Below are 20,015 nucleotides of genomic sequence, written 5' to 3'. Positions count from 1 at the left end.
TAGCCTGCGTCAAAACAGATTTAGTCATTTATTTATTTAACATTTCTGTCACCAGGAACAGTGATGATAATTCTTGTGGTGACATAATGTTACTGTCCAGAACAAGTTCACTGAGAGTTGCTGATCAGTTCTGACAAGGACTTTCCTTAGATTTATTTGCATTTTTAAATGCTGGAGACTGTTTAAACAAACATCAAAGCCCTAATGAGGGTTTATGGGAGACTTGGTTGTTTTTTTTGGGTTTTGTTTCTTGTGCTTAAAAATATTTTTAACATTGCAAACAGGGAAAAGTGTAACCATGGTTTAATTAGGGAAAAAAAAGGCTCTTCCACCCCTCACCCCCCTCTTTTTTCCTTCTTCCTCCAATACAGTCTTCTGTAATTAAGGCAAGAAGGCACTTAATAAACAAAAATTGGAGTAAAAGCTTTCAATTTTGGCATAAGTCTATGATGGATCCTTGTAAGAAACTCAAAGATTCTTCTTTTTACATTTGTGAATAGTTGCGACTATGTTTCTGTGAAAAGTATGTTTTGTCATATTTGAAGTGGAGGAACAATGTCAGATGTAGATAAGACTTTAGCATTAATTAGTGGGCATGTGTTCCTTGAATGACAGTAGTACAGTGTATTGCCAGCAAGCAAAACTGTATCTTGCCAACAGTGTAACCACCTAGTGAGGCTGGCAGTAAGCCAGGCAGACTTCACTTCACCTGTAGTACCTGCTGCTGTGACACAAAATTGTTAGTCATGGAGTTTATGATCATCAGGAGATAATGATCTGCTTTGGTTTGAAGGCTAATAGCTCTGACACTTGCAGAAAATTTTCCTCAGCCTTTAATGACCCAGAATATGCAGTCAGAATCTGTTCAGTTTCTCTTTATATCAGTCTTGTGGCTAATTAGTAAACCATACAATAAAGAAGGTAGGTGTCCATTGCCTTCCAAACAGCATTAACAGATGGCACTTACTGAACTCTGTCTTTCTCAGAAAATGAAGGGAGGTGATGCAGTCTCATGCAATTATCTGGTGATGGGCACTCAAAAGTTAATGTTCAGCATTCACTTCTAATATGGTTAGAAGTGAGAAGATGCACCAAAACTCATATGACTCCGGGAACTTTGGCCCTCTCTCTGCTGTCAACTTACAGGCATGATGTGGATGACTGCACTGCAATTAAGGAAGCAATTTAAATTGGCACTGCTGTCTGAATTCTTTCCCCTCTTGTTTTTTTTCCTCTCTCTGTTTCTGAAATGCAAAACCCAAGAAGTCCAAGATTTGTCTTTTTAATGAGGACTCCCTGGATTCTTTGCTTCTTCTGCCCCTGTCAAGGACCAAATCATCTAGAGAAACCTAGGCTATTAATAAAAAAAGAAAATAGAAAGGTCTGTTGGGAAAGAGCTGAGAGTTTGAGCATTGAAATGATACTGTGAATGTTTGAAACACTTCTTTGGCATTTGTCTGCATTTTTTGCAGAGACGTTGCTATGGGAAAAGAGATGGCAAATGGGGTCAGATAATTCTCATCAGTTAGTACTATACTTTTACTAGAAGAGCGCTTCTTATTAGTGCTAGTTCTAGTCTTCTTATTAGTGCTAATGACTATATAGCCTTTTTGGAGACAAAGTTGATTTTGATGAAATAATTGGTTTTTGAATGCTGGTTGCTTCAATCAATTTTAGTCCAGTGGCAAAAAAACCCCCACTATCTAGATAACAGCTTTTTAAATGATAGCTATAAGAAAGAAATAACAATTTGATAGTCCTCTCAGAAAGTAAATAGAATAATTTCCTTTCTCCTCTTTTCTTTGCATTGAATGCAAAAATAACATCTTATATTCTGTACCTGTTAATCTTTTGGCAGTGAGTACATAGTTTGACAAAAATCCAGCCAGTCTGTTCCAAGTCACATTGAAGTATATCATGTGCCTGGCACTCCCCCTGCAGCTCAGCTGCGTATTTCTGAAAGAGATGGAGCCATCTATATCATCCATTCCTTTGCTCCTTCTCTGTTACGAGCAATTGAAATCTGCGCAGCCAGAAAAGGCTTAAAACCTAAAGCTGAGGTTCTCTTGTCCTTGGTCCCTTGTTCCTTCTTTATCACTCTCATGTTCTGTTGCAGCACAGTACTTTGCCTGGTACAAAGAAAACAGTTCAACATCTCTGACTGCCTCTCATCTCACAATTAGAATTCTTTTCTTTTTCCAAGCAAGTTCTCACCTAACACTTGCTTTATTCACCCTGTTTCTGCAGATATGCTTTAGCCATCCATTCTTTGTATGTTTAATGTAACAGTCTCCGTTTTTCTGTTTTCTAGGGGAATTTTTAATCTGTAAAAGTAACTAGTATGTATTCTACATCAGTCTTCATCTCTCACGAAGTTCAGCAGGAATGCACTGCATATGCAAGCGTAACTCCTCACACATACACATATACACACCTTTCTATACTGATGGAAAGGCTCATGGAACTTAAAAATAGGGCATGCTGTTGTAGGTATGGTTAAGATCAGGCTCTTTTGCTTGGTAAGTGTAAAATATCCCCTCCTATGCATTGTAGGACAGTTTACAGCACAGACAGTTGGGATCAGCTGCTTAAGCATTAAAGTAGAAGCATATTCACCTCGATAGTGATTTCAGACAGATCTAGAAAGACAAGTTAATTTAAAGCAAAAGAGCGGACCAATGTCGACATTGCTACTAAAATAGCAAAGGGGAGAATTATCATTTCTTATAATGAAACAGTATTGAGTTGTAGGCTGATTTATTGAATGAAAGTTAGAGCACTTGATTTTAAAACAGCTGAAATATTTAAGTAAATAAGCGTTTAATTTGACATCTTGTTTTAAAGTCCTGGCTGGCTACCAGTCCATGCTTCCTTCTGTATTGTTTGTGGGGGAAGGCTGTGCTTGAACAAGTGTGTAAATACTCTCTTGAACCCACTGAGGTGTCTTCTGAAGTCTTTTACTGCCAGTTTTGGATCACCAAAGGCCTCAGCTTGTGACATACTTTTAACTTTCTTTGTCTCTCTTCCTGACTTTGTGATCCCCCAAATAATGCATACAGTCATAATGCTGATATGCTGCTTCCTTTCATTTCTAAGTAACAATGCAGAAATGTAAAACCTTTTAAGGCAGTGTGTTTTTCTAGGTATGACACTAAAATACCTGCTTTGTGCTATTTTTAATTTTTTTCCTTTCTTTTTTTTTTTTACTTAATCAGGAAATGGCAAATATTTTGGCACAAAAGCAGCTTCGTTCCATCATCTTAACTGTAAGTATATGGTTTTAAAAGTTACTGTTGAGTAGAAGAGAGAAAAGGTGACTCCATTTTTTGTGTTCACAGGTCTTAAAATATATCTTAATATATTTTAATTGCCTTTGTATTTTGATATGTTTTGAAGCCTTGTAATGTAGAAGATAAAGTTTGAATGGTGGTTGAATGAGTTCAAAACTGCTTTTCTGAAGGGTTATTTTCCCAGTCAAATAGATTGTGGTTTCTCCTGGAAAAGAGTATTGAATACCTCTGCGTTTTTTGGTTCTGTTGATTATTCTGTCTTGATTGACACAATTTGTCACGACTTGCACAAAAGAAGCATGAACTACAGCTAATGAAATAGTTAAAGTAAATGAATATAATATGGAAGACCTTCATCTGCTACCATGGAAAATCAGGGATTTTGCCTTTGACCTTAGGGTAGATTACATCTTCAAGGGAGCAAAGGAAAATACTGATTCTCTGTAATGAGTGTAAAACAAACCAAACAAAAAACTCCTTGCATTTTCTCATTTACTATCATAATTTCAGTGATGCATACAAAACCCCCAGAATTTATTTCACAAGACATGTTTTTACACTTCTTGAGTTCATAAGAAGTTTGGAATAACCACATGGGTAATATTCTTAGGTGTTTATTTATTGTCATAAAATGCTCCAGTGCCTTTTGGCAAACAGATTCTTTTATTCTCTGGAAGTGTACAACATCAGTTGATGTATCCATCTCCTACATGATGACTCTTTCCTTATGTACTTTGCTGTGTTTGGAGGCCTGGGTCTGTTTCCCATGTAAAACTACTTGGTGTTTTTGGCACACCAGGGATTTTTAAATTGCCCATCAGTTTTGGGTTTGCTTTCCGAATGGGACAATTCTGCGCATATAGGGCATCGTGTACTAATGTATTATTTCTAAGCAATCTTCCTCACACAGAATGGAGTTGCCTAGTAGAGGCAGGATTGTGGTGTGATGCTGACTCCCTGTTGAGCCCTGTTAAATCACTGAATTCTCTGGCTGTGTTTGCAGCCTTAATACTTTTCTGCTCAGACAGCTACTCTCTTAAATATTTTCTTAATATAATCTCTTGGAAAAAAATAAATACAATACAGAGCTCTAATGCTCTTGGGATGGAATTAATTTTTCTTTGAAGTGACTACTCAGCACTGTTTGTTTTTTTTTTAATACTACTTCTGAGCATATGCATAGACCCTATCTAGTGTAAAGTCCTGTCTCCTTAAGTTACTCATACAGTATCTGAATCAGTAGTGCTAGTCCTGGTTTGATGTTTGCGGGTGGGGTTGGGTTTGTGTTTGGGGTTTTTTGGCTGGTTTGGGTTTTTTTGTTATTTCTGGAGTATAGATACACTATTGCATAGCAAGGACATACTTATAAAACATGGAAACACCTGACTGCACCCACTGTAGTTTTCTGATTCACCAAAGTCTGTCTCTCTTTCTTTGCAGCATGTTATCAGGGCACAGAGGGCCATCAATAATGAAATGGCTCACCAGCTGTATGTCCTGCAAGTACTTACCTTTAATCTTCTGGAAGACAGAATGATGACAAAAATGGATCCACAAGATCAAGTAAGCATCTGGCTTGATCTGGTCTTAGCAGGAAGAAGACAACTCCTCACTGATGTACCTACAGCTCTTCATGGAGAAAAAAACACTTGCTAGGAACATATACATAAGTCATTAATTTTCCCTCTCTGTGAAATTGGGCTATTTTTTTGGTTGTAAGAAGATGCACTTCTTACTTATTTCATTCCCTGTGCAAAAGTACAACAAAATGGCCAGGCAGTTCTCCTTAGCATGTAGTTCCATGAACTGAATTTCCTGTCTTCTTGAGCAGAAACTCTGAGCAGCTGTCCAGCATTTGTTTCCTTTGTGTCCTTCTCAGAAGCAATAGAGATGTATGGTCCTTCCTAAAAGTACTTCTGTAGAGCTAAACTGAATGTGTGCATGAAAACCATCTGGCATGCTAGAGTTGAAGTTAAATTGTGTACCAATAAACCCTGGTTTTGTTACTGGGAACCTATAAAGTACTTCATTTGTTTATTGCTCACTGTGTGCAGACATCGACTTTGATATTGTTCATTGTAAAAAAAGTGCCATTCCCCTAAGATATCCAAGAGGTTTAAATATAGGGGTGATGAGCCATGGGGATGATGGGTTTTGTTTCTTTAATTTTTATGGCCTTCTTTTAGGCCCTGTACAAGGAGGAACCTAATTTCATTTTTAACTTGAAGTTATCTTAAGACTTCCTGATCATTTGGAGAAGAGAAGGTGGGAGAGTGAGATAGTTGTAAACATAAGTAACACCATGCTGTAGGATTTTATGCTTCATAAGTCTGAGATGGGAAAGTTTGACCCTTGGGAATGTACATGCAGTCAATTAGTGCATGTCTCCATAGAGGGTGACTAACACAGTGTTGTTAGTATTGATGGTAGGGTGGTTATCACTGTCTTGAGATATTTCCAGCTGCAGTAATTCCTCTCTTGCCTATTTCTGCGGTAGCAGTAATGGATAGTTACCAAAATTAATGCAGAGTGCTGAGTCATTTTCAGTTCATCCAGCAAGATGCTTAATTACCAGCTTAATTTGAAATGTGTGCTCTTTGCTTCTGTGGTTAAAATTGTGTTGTCAGAGGCCTTGCTAATGTGGGTCCCACTTCTGGAAGTCAACACTTAAGCACCTGCATGTGAATCTCATGAATGTGAGGACTTTTGAAAGTGGGAACCATGAGGTCATTCTTGCTGACTGTCTTTCCAAGAATGAAGTAGGGAATTTAGACACAAAAAGTTTAGGCAGTGGCGGGGAATAATGAAAAAGGTGTTTTGAAACACCTTTTGTGGTATTGTTTAATTAAGTGAGAGATAAGTTATTTTAACCAATTTTTTTTAACCTTGTTTTAACATAGGCTCAGCGGGATATCATATTTGAACTCCGAAGAATTGCTTTTGATGCCGAATCTGAACCTAACAACAGCAGTGGCAGTATGGAGAAACGCAAATCTATGTACACTCGAGACTATAAAAAACTTGGATTTATTGTGAGTATTTTTGTGTGATGCTCCTCTCAAAGTGGGTGAGGGCATCCACTATAGCACATCTTTTCATCAGTCACTTCCCTTACTTGGTCTTCTATTTCCTGAAAGGGAGTAACTTTCCTCCCCTTCCCCAGAAATCCTGCTAACTCCAAGTGACAGCTTTAGCAGAAGCCAGGGTGCTGCAATGGGTGCTATAAACTCTTTACAAGGCAAAGAATGGAGAGGTAGTGGAGTAGCCCTGTATGTTAGGGAGTGTTTTGACTGCCCAGAGCTTTGTGATGGTGACAATAGGACTGAGCATTTATGGGTAAGGACCAGGAGAAAGGTCAATGATGCAGATGTCAAGGTGGGAGTATGCTACAGGCCGCCCAACTACGACGAAGAAGCAGGCAAAATATTCCATAAGCATCTGGGAGAAGTCTCAAGATCTCTAATCCTTGTTCTCATGGGGCACTTTGAACTTACCAGCTGTCAGCGGGAAATATGATACAGCAGAGAGGAAACAGTCTAAGAGATTCCTGGAGTATGTGGAAGATAATTGAGGCCAACTGTATGAGGTTAAATAAGGTACAGTGCTGGGTCCTGCAACCCCATGCAATGCTCCAGACTTGGGGAAGTGTGTCTGGAAAGCTTCTCAGAGGAAAAGAACTGGGTTGTTGGTCAACAGCTAGCTGAATATGAGCCAGCATGTGCCCAGATGGCCAAGAAGGACAATGGCATCCTGGCCTGGATCAGCAATAGTGTGGCCAGCAGGACCAGGGCAGGGATTTTTCCCCTGTATTCGGCACTGATGAGGCCACACCTTGAATTCTGTGTTCAGTAATAAAGACATTGAGGTGCTGGAGTTCATTGTCCAGAGAAGGGCAATGAAGCAGGTGAAGAGTCTGGAGCACAGGTCTGATGAGGAGCGGCTGTGGGAGCTGGGGTTGTTTAGCCTGGAGAAAAGCAGACTCTCATTGCTCTCTACAGCTACCTGGAAGGAGGTCGTAGCCATGTCAGGGTCAGTCTCTTCTCCCAAGTAACAAGTGACAGGACAAGAGAGTTTTTGATTGGATATTACATAAAATTTCTTCATGGAAAGGGTTGTCAAGCATTGGAACAGCCTGCCCAAGGAAGTGGTTGAGTCATGGACCCTGGAGGTGTTTAAAAGACATGTAGGTGTGGCACTTAGGGACATGGAGTAGTGGTGATCATGGCACAGTTGGATTCAATGATTTTACAGGTCTTTTCCAACATAAACTATTATTCCAGCTGGAAGAAATAACTACCTGAAATATAAGCATGTAGTATTGCACGACATGCCATCATTAGAATCGAACCTTTAATGATATCTTGGATGAGCAGGCATTGCCTAATGGATCTGCAGGAGCCCTCTAAAGCCACTGTAGTTTGTTAGCAATAATGTGGACTGATGAGCACAATAAATCTGGGGTACTACTCTGTGGTATTCACTTATAGGGCCTTGTCTTTTGCTTGCTTAAAGTCCTTCAATCTCTGCATAGGGGATGCAGAATCTCTTCTACCCTGACTTAATCAGATGAATTGGAGTTCTGGTCTTGCCTAGAACCATGTTGGGGAACAGAGAACAATTTGGCTAAACTGTTGCACACATTTATATTAACTAATAATGTGTATTTTCCCCCCTTTGGAAACAGAGTGTGCACATGTACACTGAATTAATATCTTGTATTAACTAATAATGTGTATTTTCCCCCCTTTGGAAACAGAGTGTGCACATGTACACTGAATTAATATCTTGATTTATTGCTTACTCTAGGTTAGTATGCAGTTTTCTTTCTCCTCAGGTAAAATAGTATACTTCATATCTCCTGTGATTCATTACTGTCCTGTTGGCTTAGCAAATATCCATGGAATATTGTACAGTAGCCACAGTTACAGCAGAGAGGTTTTCAGCACTCTTGGTGCAAGCTGGAGCTTGCTGTGCAGTCTGAGTGCTCTGCCCAGCTCTGTGGCATAGGGCTTGATGCTCCCAAACCCACAAGGGAACTGGGTAGAGGCTTTCTGTGTTCTGATAGTTGTTTTCATTACTGATGAGTGAGGAAAAAATTACTGCACTGATACAGTGCTGTTGTATCTGTAAGAAGGAGTCATTAAGTAAATAGACGGGAAGGGAGGAACTTGGTATTCTGGGGTTGTGAGCATGATAGCAAAACTAGTGCTTTGAAGAAGCTTTTGAAGCTCAGTGTGGTGGTTTTTTTGGTTTTTTGGTTTTTTTTTTTTTTTTTTTTGTTGACTTATCCCTCAGCTTCATTACTTCCATTTGAGCTGTTCGTTGGGAATCCTACTGAAAACACTCTGGCAGTTGTCAAGGGTAACTGCAGCACTGTTTACTGCTTGATTATGATAGCCTTTCAAAAGGTAATGGGGAACAAAGTTTAGGAGGGAATGGGAACTGGGATTAAAGCAGTGAGGAAAAGGTAGGGAAGCATAGTGGGAGATAAGAAGCAATATGTGAAAGTAAGCTGTGAAAGAAATACCATAGCAAGAACCCTAATGGGAGGCAGGTTATCCTATCAGCAATATGATGAGGCAAAGTACAAACAATAAAAATGTCAACAGTGAGCTGTGAGGAGTTATTCTACTCTTGTACGAAAGCTTTACTTTGAGCTAAGAGTCCAGGTGACACTGCATGTACTTTTTTAGCAGCTGAAGTGAAGTATTACCTTCCTCACAGGGCTGGGGAAGGAAGCAGGACCTTTTGTGAAATCTGACTGGTTATTCCCAGCCTTGCACATGGGCAGTGTTCTGACTCCTGGCTGCCTTCACCCCATCTGCTTCTTTTCAATAAAGTGTCTTCAATGCTTTCATCAACTGCAAGTTGAGGGTTGCATTAGCAAACTGATCATGATCTAAATAGTGTGAGGTTTGTCTCCCCTCTGCTTTGGCTGTGTGGCACAAGAAACCTACCAAACCAGAGTCTGACTTTGAATGCTGTCTTCATTCCACTGGTACTAATGGTTAGGAAGGCAATTTCTCGAGCTGATTAAATATTCATTTCAAGGGAGAGAGTAAATCCATGTCTAGCTATGAAGTTGTTCCTGGACTGCTTGTTCTCTTTCTGCATGGGAAATGCAAGAATTCTGTTTATTTTTCTCAGCCACATCAAAAAGCCTTGCCCCACTACAAGTATAATGTCAAAAATAGACAAAGTCCAGACATGGTTTCAGAAGCTTACAATGTAATTTGTAAAACTGCATAGTTAGAAACCTACATTCAGCTAAAGCAACAACAGGGCCTCACCAGATGGTTGTGATGGCCAAGTAAAGAGATTTTCAGATGAGATAGTCGTGAGATTGAATTATTTATTATTTTCTGAGTCAATTGCAAATTAAATAGCCTGAATACTCCCCCTTGCATTTGAGTAAACTTAATTCCCATACTGAGGTGGAAAATAACTACCAAAAAGGCCATTATTCTGTATATTTTCATCATAATTCTTTAAATAGCACTACTGTCATTGAGAAGTTGTAGCGAAAGTGTTTGTTTACAGGCAGCTCTGAACAAATTCTAAGAAACTTAAGTTAACATGTTGGAGAAAACAAATAATCTCATCCTAGAACAGTTTTTCCTCAAGTTTTCAGTGTACAGAGCTTCTGAGGGTTTTTGTTTGGTTTGGTTTTATTTTCTTCAATTAAATATAAATGGTTTGTATAAATGCAAAAAGCCAACATGGAAAGTGAGTAATTTCAAGATTTCACTTTGCTATACTGGAATTTATTAGTATAGCAAAACAAAATGTAAGTTAATGGAGGAGATATGAAATCAGTAAGGAACTGTCTCATAGAAGGTGACAATTAAAAGGGATATTGAGAATGGTGGGACATTCTTTAAAAGGCAGGCCTAGGCTTGACTTTCAAGATATTAGTGGTGGTGGCATGAGAAAGTGAACATATGCTGAAAAAAATCTGATGAAACAAATAGAGGAAGCAGTGATGAAAATCACCATGTCATTCACAAATTAGATGACCTTTTGGATTGCAGAAACAGAAATAATGTAATTTTATGCAGACAAACAAAGAGCAGTGGTGTTCATTTAGGACCCCGGCAAGAATTTAATCTGCAGGCAAGTGTCCTGTCTGTGGGAAAAGAAATTGTGTGTGATGTAGCCACAAAAAAACCCCCAAAAAAGTTGAATCTTAAGCTAGGACTTATCTGGAAAGATATTTTCAGAGCATATGAACTGCTGAGGCCATTTTTTGCATTTCTTAGACATCATCTAGAACACTATATAATTTCAATAAACTCTGCAGTGACTTGTTGACTGACTGAATGCAAGATGTGTGCAGAGGGTGAGGCTCGTGCAGTGATGAGGGAGATATCTTACAAGAGTTTACTTGAAAAGGTTGCCCCTTTTTAGCCAATCAGCCTGAATGCTGTGGAAATCTCAAGTGTGTGCGCCAATGCTGAGAGGGAGAAACCCATCTGTAACGTAAAAAGCGGTGATGGCAATTCATTTATGGGAGAAATTTTTAATTGGAATGATGGGGACAAAATTCACTACAACTTCAAAGATGGAGGCCAATCCTTTATGAAAAGGTTTGTATATTTCACAGTGGTGGGTCCAGGAAACAAAGTAGAACTATGGGAAAAATAAAAACTACCACCAACCAAGGTTGCTTAGAGCAGTCTGAAGTAAGACATGAGTACTTCATAACTCATGAAGTAAGACATGAGATGGATGACTTAAATCACTGCACAGTTGATTTGTTAGACATTGTAAAAACTTTCTAATATTAGGAGAAGCAGCACCAGAACAGATAATATTTGGAGGATTTGTCCAAAAAGTTTTGGAAAGAAACTTCAAAAACAGTTGAAAGTTAGCTAAAGCATGCCTTAGGCAAAACGTAGACCAGAAGAGCTTCTGAGATTTCTTTCAGACTTGTATTTTTTTCTCTTCTTGACATCACAGATGATCAGCTACTTTGTTTTATCTTTTGATCATCTTCTTCAAAAACCCCTTGTTGTACAGCACAGTATCCAAATAGCACTTTGAAGATAAGAACTAACAGTTTTCTCATAGGTTCTTCTGTGGTGCTGCTTGTTGTCTCTTGGAATAGTTCATGAACTGACTGTCCACAGTAACTCCCTTCATATCATGATATATTCCCCAGATGGAGTCCCTTGTCTCTGCTGAAAGGAAGTTATCAGGAAAATAATTTGCAATAATGTAATTAATACCTTGTAATCATTACCTGCAAGAGGGGCAAACTCAAATGACTCCAACCTCTAACTGCTGTCCTCCTCAACCTACCTAGTAGAGTTCTGGCGTGTGTAATTCCATCATGCTCACTTGGGAGCTTCTTTTCCCCCTCCCTCATTTTCATGACATACTCTGTGTCTCACCGCTGCCCCAGGATTTGAAAGTGAAGGATTAAGTTTAAGCTTTGGAAAAACATGGGGGAAAGGTATTGTTTTAATGGTTGTTTTCACTTTTCAAATCTGTTTGAATTGACAGTGAATTGAATTGACTTTACAGAAGTCAAGTCTGTTTTGCCCGTGATGGATCAATCTCCCTGTCCTTATCTTGGCCAGCGAGTTTTTCCATCCTTTTCCTGCCCTTGCTGTGTTGAGGAGGGGAGTAGGTGAGCAGTTGGGTGGGTGCATGGCTGCTGGCCAAGGCAGACACACCACATCTCATTGCTGTATTTTGTTAACTCTGTCTTTAGGCTGTTTCTGGGTTTATTCACTTAGCTTTGGTGGTTTGGAGGTTGCCTGTGCTGTGCTATCATGCCTTGATTTCCAACTCCTTAGCTCCTCTGGCTCAATTTCTTCCCCTAGTCTTTGATTTTGATTTCCCACTCCCCTTGGGCTCTTTGTTCCATTTTGACATCCAGTTGGATATGTCTCCTTCCAGCATGTCTGATCACTCATCCTCCTTACCTCATTCATTCATTCATTCATTCATTCATTCATTCATTCATTCATTCATTCATTCATTCATTCTCCCTGAATTTACTTCCTCCTTGTGATGTGTTTCTCCTCTGGGTTTTCCCCAGTCTCCACCTCTTCCTCCCATCCTGTTTGTTCATCCATTGGTAGGAAGCCTGCTCAGTAATTTCCAACTTTTGCACTGAAAGTTGTTACGACTTTCTAAAGACAGACACAAATTGCATTTCTCCTGTGCATTTCTCCTGTGCTTATTTTCAGAAATGGATGGACTAGGTTTAGCCACGTGGACCAAATATTAATCTTTGCCTTGGTGTGAAAATTTCACTTACCTAGTAAGTGCTGTCCAAGATATTAAAAACTGGGAACAGCATCTAGAAATAGGAAGTGTTGGCCATTGTAATAAGTCAGCATGACGAGCCCCATCTCTTAACCGATCTATAGGCAAAATTCTTTCCTTTTCTTTTTGTTACCATAAGGAGGGGGCTTCTGACTTAAATAGTTCAACCATAGTTAGAATATTTTTTTTTCCCTAAAGATAGGGCTTTTGCTTATTATTCTGAGCTGTGAAATAGTTGTTTACTAGGACAATTTAACTTCAACTGTTGATATATTATAGCCTACTATTAATGATAAATTATTTGACTGCAGATTTGAGTCACAGGTTTACTGGTGATGGTGTGTGTACTCAGAGAAAGTTCAGATTTGTTTTGATAGAAGGGCACTAGATAAATAATTAGGTTGTTCTGTGATGACCATTCACCCTTTATTATTTACCGACAGAAAATAAAGAGAGTGAAGTCATGCAATGAAACGGCAGTGCACAATTCTAGGTAATTTGCATGGTGTGGATGAGTGATAGTCAATTAAGGAGTTAGATTGAGTTGGGCTCTAAAAAGTTAAAACAGAGCAAGACTGGGATGGGGTTGGGATGCCAAACCCTGCAGGAGTATGAACAGTCCTTAAATTCTATGGAGTTATTAATGTCAGACAGATCTCTGAAGCCCCCTTGTTCCAGCTGCTCATCTGGATTAGTGGTACCAGTTTTCCTGGCTAGAGAAGATAAAACTTCCCTACGAGAGTGGATGAGAGGGAGGTGGACAGAAGCAGACCCCATGTGATGCATTTACTTAGCTATTCTTGTTGAAGACCTGAGAATGGTCATCCTTTTTCTTCCTAAATAAAGGAAGGCCTGAATATTTGAAGTCTTACAATGTTATGAGTTGTAGGACTGGGAAAGCCCTGAACAGGAAGCCGAAGTTTTGTGATTTGAGACTGAAATCTGGAACTGGTGTAAAATGCTGAAAAACTCATCACAAAGATTGTGAATGGTCATCTTCAGCTGTTTAGTTCTCATCTTCCTGTTATTTCCTCTGGTAGATAATACCCTGCAGTGATCATAGGTTTTTATCCTTGGGATAGCTTTTCAACTATAATAAAAGTAACTCATTCTTATATTTAGATTCTCTTGTTGGCATTGGCAGGGGCAGAGGAACATGTTTAGAACAATGCTGCACATGTGCCAAACTAGATTTTATCCTTTTAAAATTTTAGACCTGATCCCTTTTAAATTTTACATTGATAAGACTTAATTGCTGGCTTAATGGTAGAACAGCATAGATGACAGATTGTCTGTACTACTGAAAGCTATTAGTAGTTTTCCATCCTCCTTCACTCTTTCTACTCCTACAACCCTCTCTTTCTCTAGCTACTATTTCAAAACTTGTGAAATAACTTGTTACTGTGGAAAAAACCCAACTCTGGGAAGATTTTCTTTTGCTGAGCTATTCAGATATGTACTGGCTGAGGCTGCTTTGCCTCAAAACAGAAGTGGCAGAGCCTCATGAGGGTCAGTTGCCATATTTCTATATGTAACAATGGTTTGTTCTAAAGTAAAATACCTTGGCATTTAGTAATGACAGCTAATAATTAAACACCTTTCAGCACAGGGAAATCCATGTCTTACAGCACTCCACCAGAAAGGAGATTCTTCTTCTCCTTTCATTGTAATACATAGTTTTCATAGATTTGAGTATCCTTTTATTTAGCAGAGTTAAATTTGCAGATGGTATGTCCAGGTAAAAAAAAAACCCATGCTCTGCCCTTTGCCACTGAAATTCCCTTAATATTGGACCAGTGGGATAAGATAGGGTTTATCCTCTTGTTTTTACCTTTACAACCACTAGAGGTTGATCTCCGTTGTTTGCGAGCTTCATTCTCCTGTTATTTCCTTTTGAAACTGAAATTTTTCAGCAGCTATCTTATAAATAGGCCATTACTGATTTATTCCTCAGGTAAGTTTTGGAAGATGAAGACCAATCATACATATTTATTTCTAGGTGTTAAGAAAGACTGTAATTGTAATAGTGACTGTCACTGTCAGTATTTGATAATCTTTCAAGTAAAGAGACAGAGTTGGAGTTTCATATGGCTGTATTTGCTTTTGTAAACACTTATTCGGAAGTGTTTGAGACAAAACAGATCTTGAGGACCAGTTCTTTCATATTTGTTTTCACATAGTAGCATTTATCTATATAATCCTATTGCTGTGTACAGGAGTATCACAAGAACATCATCTAATCACTGGGCATAGCAGCCCAGGACCTCAAGTAATATTGATCTTAAAACAATGAAAACATCTAAACTGATGTGGATGTTTGAAATGCTTGTGAATTTTATTAATGTTGTATGCACCACCTGTCTTGTTTTCTGCCCTAGCACTCTTGCATCTCTTCTTCTAAGCCTTTCCCCTCACAAATTCCTGACTTTGACACTCACTGCTCAATATTCTGTGTGCCCTTCTACTTACCCTCTCTTTTCACTCCACTCCTGGTTTGCTTTTTTCTCTAAGCCTGGAAGATGGGGCCAGGGAATGCTCAGGAGAGGGAACATCTTCAGAAAAAACCTGTGGGTTCCAAAGAGATTCGTTAAGTTCAATTAATTCTGAGTGTTTATAATGCAGTCAATTGCAGCCCGTGTTCAACAGGAATTTCAAGACTGACACAAGAGCAAGTCTTAGAAGTTTTTCTTGCATAAAATGAGTGGGCTGGGATTTTGACAAAACAATTATGCAAAAATTGATTTAGTAAGAGCAATGCAGTGCTTAATAAAACATTCCTAAAAATGGTCAAATAATTTGCTAAAACTTGCTAAGGCTTTTAAACAGAAAGAAAAGGCTAGGTATTCTGTTCTAACACTCAAAATAATTGTAAAGAAGCTGAAATGAAAGTTTAAAAATGGAAAGTGTCAGACAACCTGAACTGCAGGTGGCACAACCAGATTTACCTGTAATTTAGATATTTTTCCCAAGTTTCCCTCTGCTTTTGACATCCTTCTTCCCTGATGTTTCTGTGAACATTGCTGCTTGCTTTATCTTAGGCAGAGCAACCACAAGAAAGGTGCTGAAACTTGCATGACAAAGGTGAACAAAATACATGAACTACAAGAAAAGAAAAACAGAATGGAAGAGTAAGGATATATAAATGTACTGATGATGATACTAAAGATGTAACTCGTGGTTTTATTAGTCTATAATGGCATTTGGAGGAGCTGCAATCTTCAAGCCAGTTGTTAATTTTACAGTTAATTTTTCTGAATCTAAATGGAGAAAATTCAGTCTGAAAAGGGACATTTTTAGTTTATTTCCTGAAAATAAACTAAAAAAGAAAACCCAAAACAAACTCACAAAGTCTCCATTTCACTTGTTTTTTCACTATGCTTGTTGAAAAACAAAGGAATGTTTTAATTTATTAGATGAATATTTTAGATTGTTTTACAATATGGGGCTCCAGGTGGAAGTCTCACTGATTGTTTTCTAAGAGAGTATTTAGATCTTCTCTTTGCAGTAATACTAAATGTCTGTCAGGATTGGTTTTTTTTATAATGCACCTACAGATAGAAATACTTGGTTTCCCCGCTGTATACGGCTCGATATTTTTTGGAGTATAGCAAAACCTCATTTTAAAAGAAAGCTGGTAACTGAAGTGTAGTATTTGACAGCAGAGGGCACCAGTATCACACCAGCTGTCAGTTGCTCACCAAAGTTTTTCAACAGCTTGCTTGCATGGATGCAGAATCTTTTCAGCCTTAGAAATAGTAGAAATAACTGTTCTGGGTTGCAAATTCCCATTTCTCAGTTGAATGCCAGTAGATGTCTGATGTTTAGGCTAAATGATACCTCCGTGGGTTACTTAATTTGGCTTACACATTATGGTTTGTTATACAGTGCACTGTAAATAGTTTCCTTTCTGGCACTTACTGGTGAGATATTTTATCCCTCCCAAAATAAAAGTTTGTTCCTGTGTCTGAGTATTTTTCAACCTTGTGTAGGCTATGTGGCAGGGATGCTTTCTTGCAGTCCGAGATTTTTAGATGTTGTTTTTTGGTTTGTTTTTTTTTTTTACCCCCAAGGAGTTTCTAAAAATCTGTAAAAGAGGATTTTGTAAATGTAGTTATAGATGCAATCAGAAAAACTTACATTTGATGCCAACTCAGACTACGTTCTGCAAATGTGAGCATTAGCAGCAAAGCATCAATCTCTTTTCAAACCTGAGAGGGAGAAATCCAGAAATCCCACAAGTTTACTCATGCTTGGTGCTGCTGGGAGCTCAAAGGTGTGTGACCTATTGCATTCTTTCCCATAAGCACAGTTTCATAGTTCTAAGTTACTGTTTGCCATAAACAAAGCATTCCATGGTTCCATGCCACGCCCTGTGTTTGGTGCTAGGCTGTGGAAAACCAGGGCTGTGCTGAAAAGACGACTGCTGCAGACAGAATGGAACACTCCCCGCTGAGGTTTGCAACTTGGCAAAGGTCATGCTGAAACCACTCTCCACACTGTGTTGCGGTGACCCAGCCCCCTGCGGGGACGGGGCAGCGTGATGCCAATTAATCCCAGCCCATTCCCTGGATCGAGTTTCCCGAAGAGGCAGACTCAGAGGGTGGGTCGAGGGGCGGCTCAGAAGCCTGAGCCGCACCCCCTGGGCGGTGCCCGGGTCCAAGCCACCTCCCCCGGTTCGGGAAAATTCCCGGTTACTCGGTTGTTCACTGGTTCTCTGTTATAACTCCTGCCTCTCGGTTTCCCCCAGTGGCTCTTGTTAAATTGTATCCTCCCCCTGGCTTGTAACTCATTGGTTGTTTTCCCCTTTCACCGCGGTTTTCAAATTCCCTATAAAACTGTGGCCAAGCCTCGGGGGAGGCTCCCATCGCATTCCATCCCTTCTGAGCTTGTTCGGGTTGCGAAACTTCTAACAATAAACCTGTTAGGAGCCAGACCAGAACAGCCTCTCTCTTCCTTTGTCTCCAAACTAACGTGAGCTGACATCATAGGCTCCTGCCGTGTTCCCTCTGCAAAGAAGCCAGCTAGCTAGCTCAGCCAGCAGCGCCTTTTCCTGATGCCGAAGTCGCTGCAGCGATGCACAGAAGAACGCAGCTGGACTCTCTCTGACCAGGGGCACGCCAGAGCTCGTGCTTCGAGCACAAGTAGTGCCCCACATTGGGCGCCGATCTAGCGCAGTACTTGTTACTTCTTACTTGCGTTACTTCTGTGCATCGCTGAAGCGACTTCGGCATCAGGAAAGGTGCTGCTGGCTGAGCTCACTGGCTTCTTTGCAGAGGGAACACGGCAGGAGCCGATGGTATCGGCTCACATTAGCTCAGAGACAAAGCCTCTGGTATAACTTAGAGCAGGGTAGGCCCCAGGGTTAGTGTTTGATTCACAAATCTCCTCGTTAAGTCCCTGGAGCACTTTGAGCAGTGCAAGGAGGTGTGGGCAGATGCCTGCTAGGCACGAGCAGAGGAACAGCTTGGTTGCCCTACATGTGAATGGGGGTGCAACTCCCCCAAGAGAGAGGGGTGATCTCCTCAGGCCACAGGGGCAGATGATGTCAGGGGACTTCACATCTTCTCAGCCAGGTGTGATTGCAGTGTGGAATAAATATTTAAGAATGACAAAAGATGAAATGGGTTGTGAAAACTGTGAATTGATCCATAAAGCCTAAAGATAGTGCAATTTTTCTTCATTGTCAGACTGTTGTCTGCTGATCCTGAGTGCTAACAGAAGAATGCGAGAGAATTACTGCTGTTTGGAGGCATGAGGTTTTAAATGACTGGGAGAAAATTTGAGGAACTTTGTCGTATTAACAAAAATGGGTTATGTTGTAACCAGGAAAGCCTGACCTTATGACATGTGCAATGGATTACATCTGTGCAGTAGAGAAGCTACTAATTTTGTATAAACTTGGTGCTGTTGATCTGAGCTGATATGCACAGGATGAGATGCCTGGGTCAGATGCATCTTTATGGTGACCAATAACAGACCAGAAAATCCCTATGTTAAAGCTGCTGTTTTTGTTTACCATGCATGTGATTTCCCAGGACTACTTGTCAGGAGCTATGGGCATCTAGCAACTTGAATACTGAATTAAAATTAATAAACCAGCCTTTTACCATGCAGCTGAATTCCACTTAACTTCAGTCCTTCCAGGGAGAAAAGACAAAAAAAAATCCTATCTTAGTGGGCCAGCTTCTTTGAACTTCCACTATCACTTTAAGAATGAACTTAAAACTAACCAGAATAAAATATCTGTGGTTGTGTGTCTGTGAGGGTGCATGAACTGCCTCTGTATAATGTCAATTCTTTTGTGTTTTGATTTTTTAAATTCTTTACTTCATGATTTTGTGCTTATTATAAATATTAGTTGAAGGAATCATCCTTTAAATCAGTTTCTTAATGAAGGTAATTGTTTTGAGAAGGGAGAATAAAAGGTTGTTATTTAGTATTTTTATACCTTTTTGGTATTTTCCATTGCAAACTTGTAAAATAAAAATATTAAACTCTTTGTGATTTGAAAAAACATGCTTCTTTTGAAGAAAATCCACTAACAAATGTAAATGTGCTAATTTAAAATAAGGCACAATGGAGCATTGCATTTCTGTTTGGGTTTTGGTTTTTTGGTTTTTTTTATATGTACTATTTATGGTTTCACTGAATTGTTTTCTTTATTATGTGCATCCCAGTTATGAACTCATGGGGGCAGGCAAGCTCCATGGATTTGAATGTAGTTGGGCTGAATAGTTTGTTTCAACCGTATCACAGCAAAAAATTGTTTTCTGACCCCTTCACTGGGAAGTAGATGGATCTTGGATGTCTTTCTCTGTATATTATGTACCACACGTGTCTCAGAATTCACACACACACAAAAGAAGTTGGGGAAACATCCCCCACAAAACTGGTCAGACATAATGACATCTCTATTCTTATGTTGTGTGAGCTTCATCTGTTTCACAAGACTTGGCTTGGATAGCTGGTTCTAGACAAACCCTTGCTAAATGATGGTAGTTTTGTGAAACTGTGCAAACTCAATTTAATGTTAATTACAGCAACTTTTTTTTTTTTAAGTTTATGCAATTTTTCAGTGTATACATGCTTGCAAACAGAGACGTATGTTACTTAGATGTGCATATTGCTTTTTCCTCCTCCTCTCATTCCTCATGGGGTGCTTTTGCCTGTTGTAAGATTTAAAGGATGGTAAATAGCATGGCACACAAAATATTTAGATTTTCTTCAGTTACAAAGAGTTACAGACATTCTTTCTGAATATGAGAAATCATTAACTGAGGCCTGAGAATGAATTCAAGGACAAGGGGAGAAAGGCACCTTATTTTTAAATACCCAATTTATTTCCCCGAATTAGAAACACCTTCATATCTGAATTCTGAATATTTTGGTAGCTAAAGGTAGTCACAGGTTGTTACACAGCCCCTACATAAAATCATAGAATAGTAGAGA

The 20,015-nt window shown here is 39.4% G+C and overlaps 1 protein-coding gene across 2 annotated transcripts in view; it reads left to right on the top strand.

The window, feature by feature from the left end:
- The window catches only part of ELMO1 (engulfment and cell motility 1), a 305,477-nt gene that overhangs the window by 114,011 nt on the left and 171,451 nt on the right, over nt 1–20,015 (top strand). For both annotated transcript variants that reach the window (XM_082295294.1, XM_082295295.1), the window contains exons 12-14: nt 3,216–3,266; nt 4,731–4,853; nt 6,191–6,322. In XM_082295294.1, coding sequence (XP_082151420.1) covers nt 3,216–3,266; nt 4,731–4,853; nt 6,191–6,322 — 306 coding nt within the window. The remainder of the gene's footprint in view (nt 1–3,215; nt 3,267–4,730; nt 4,854–6,190; nt 6,323–20,015) is intronic.

Source organism: Coloeus monedula (assembly GCF_965178545.1).
Source record: "Coloeus monedula genome assembly, chromosome: 1".
NCBI classification, from domain to species: domain Eukaryota; kingdom Metazoa; phylum Chordata; class Aves; order Passeriformes; family Corvidae; genus Coloeus; species Coloeus monedula.
This window is presented reverse-complemented; position numbering and strand designations above follow the sequence as displayed.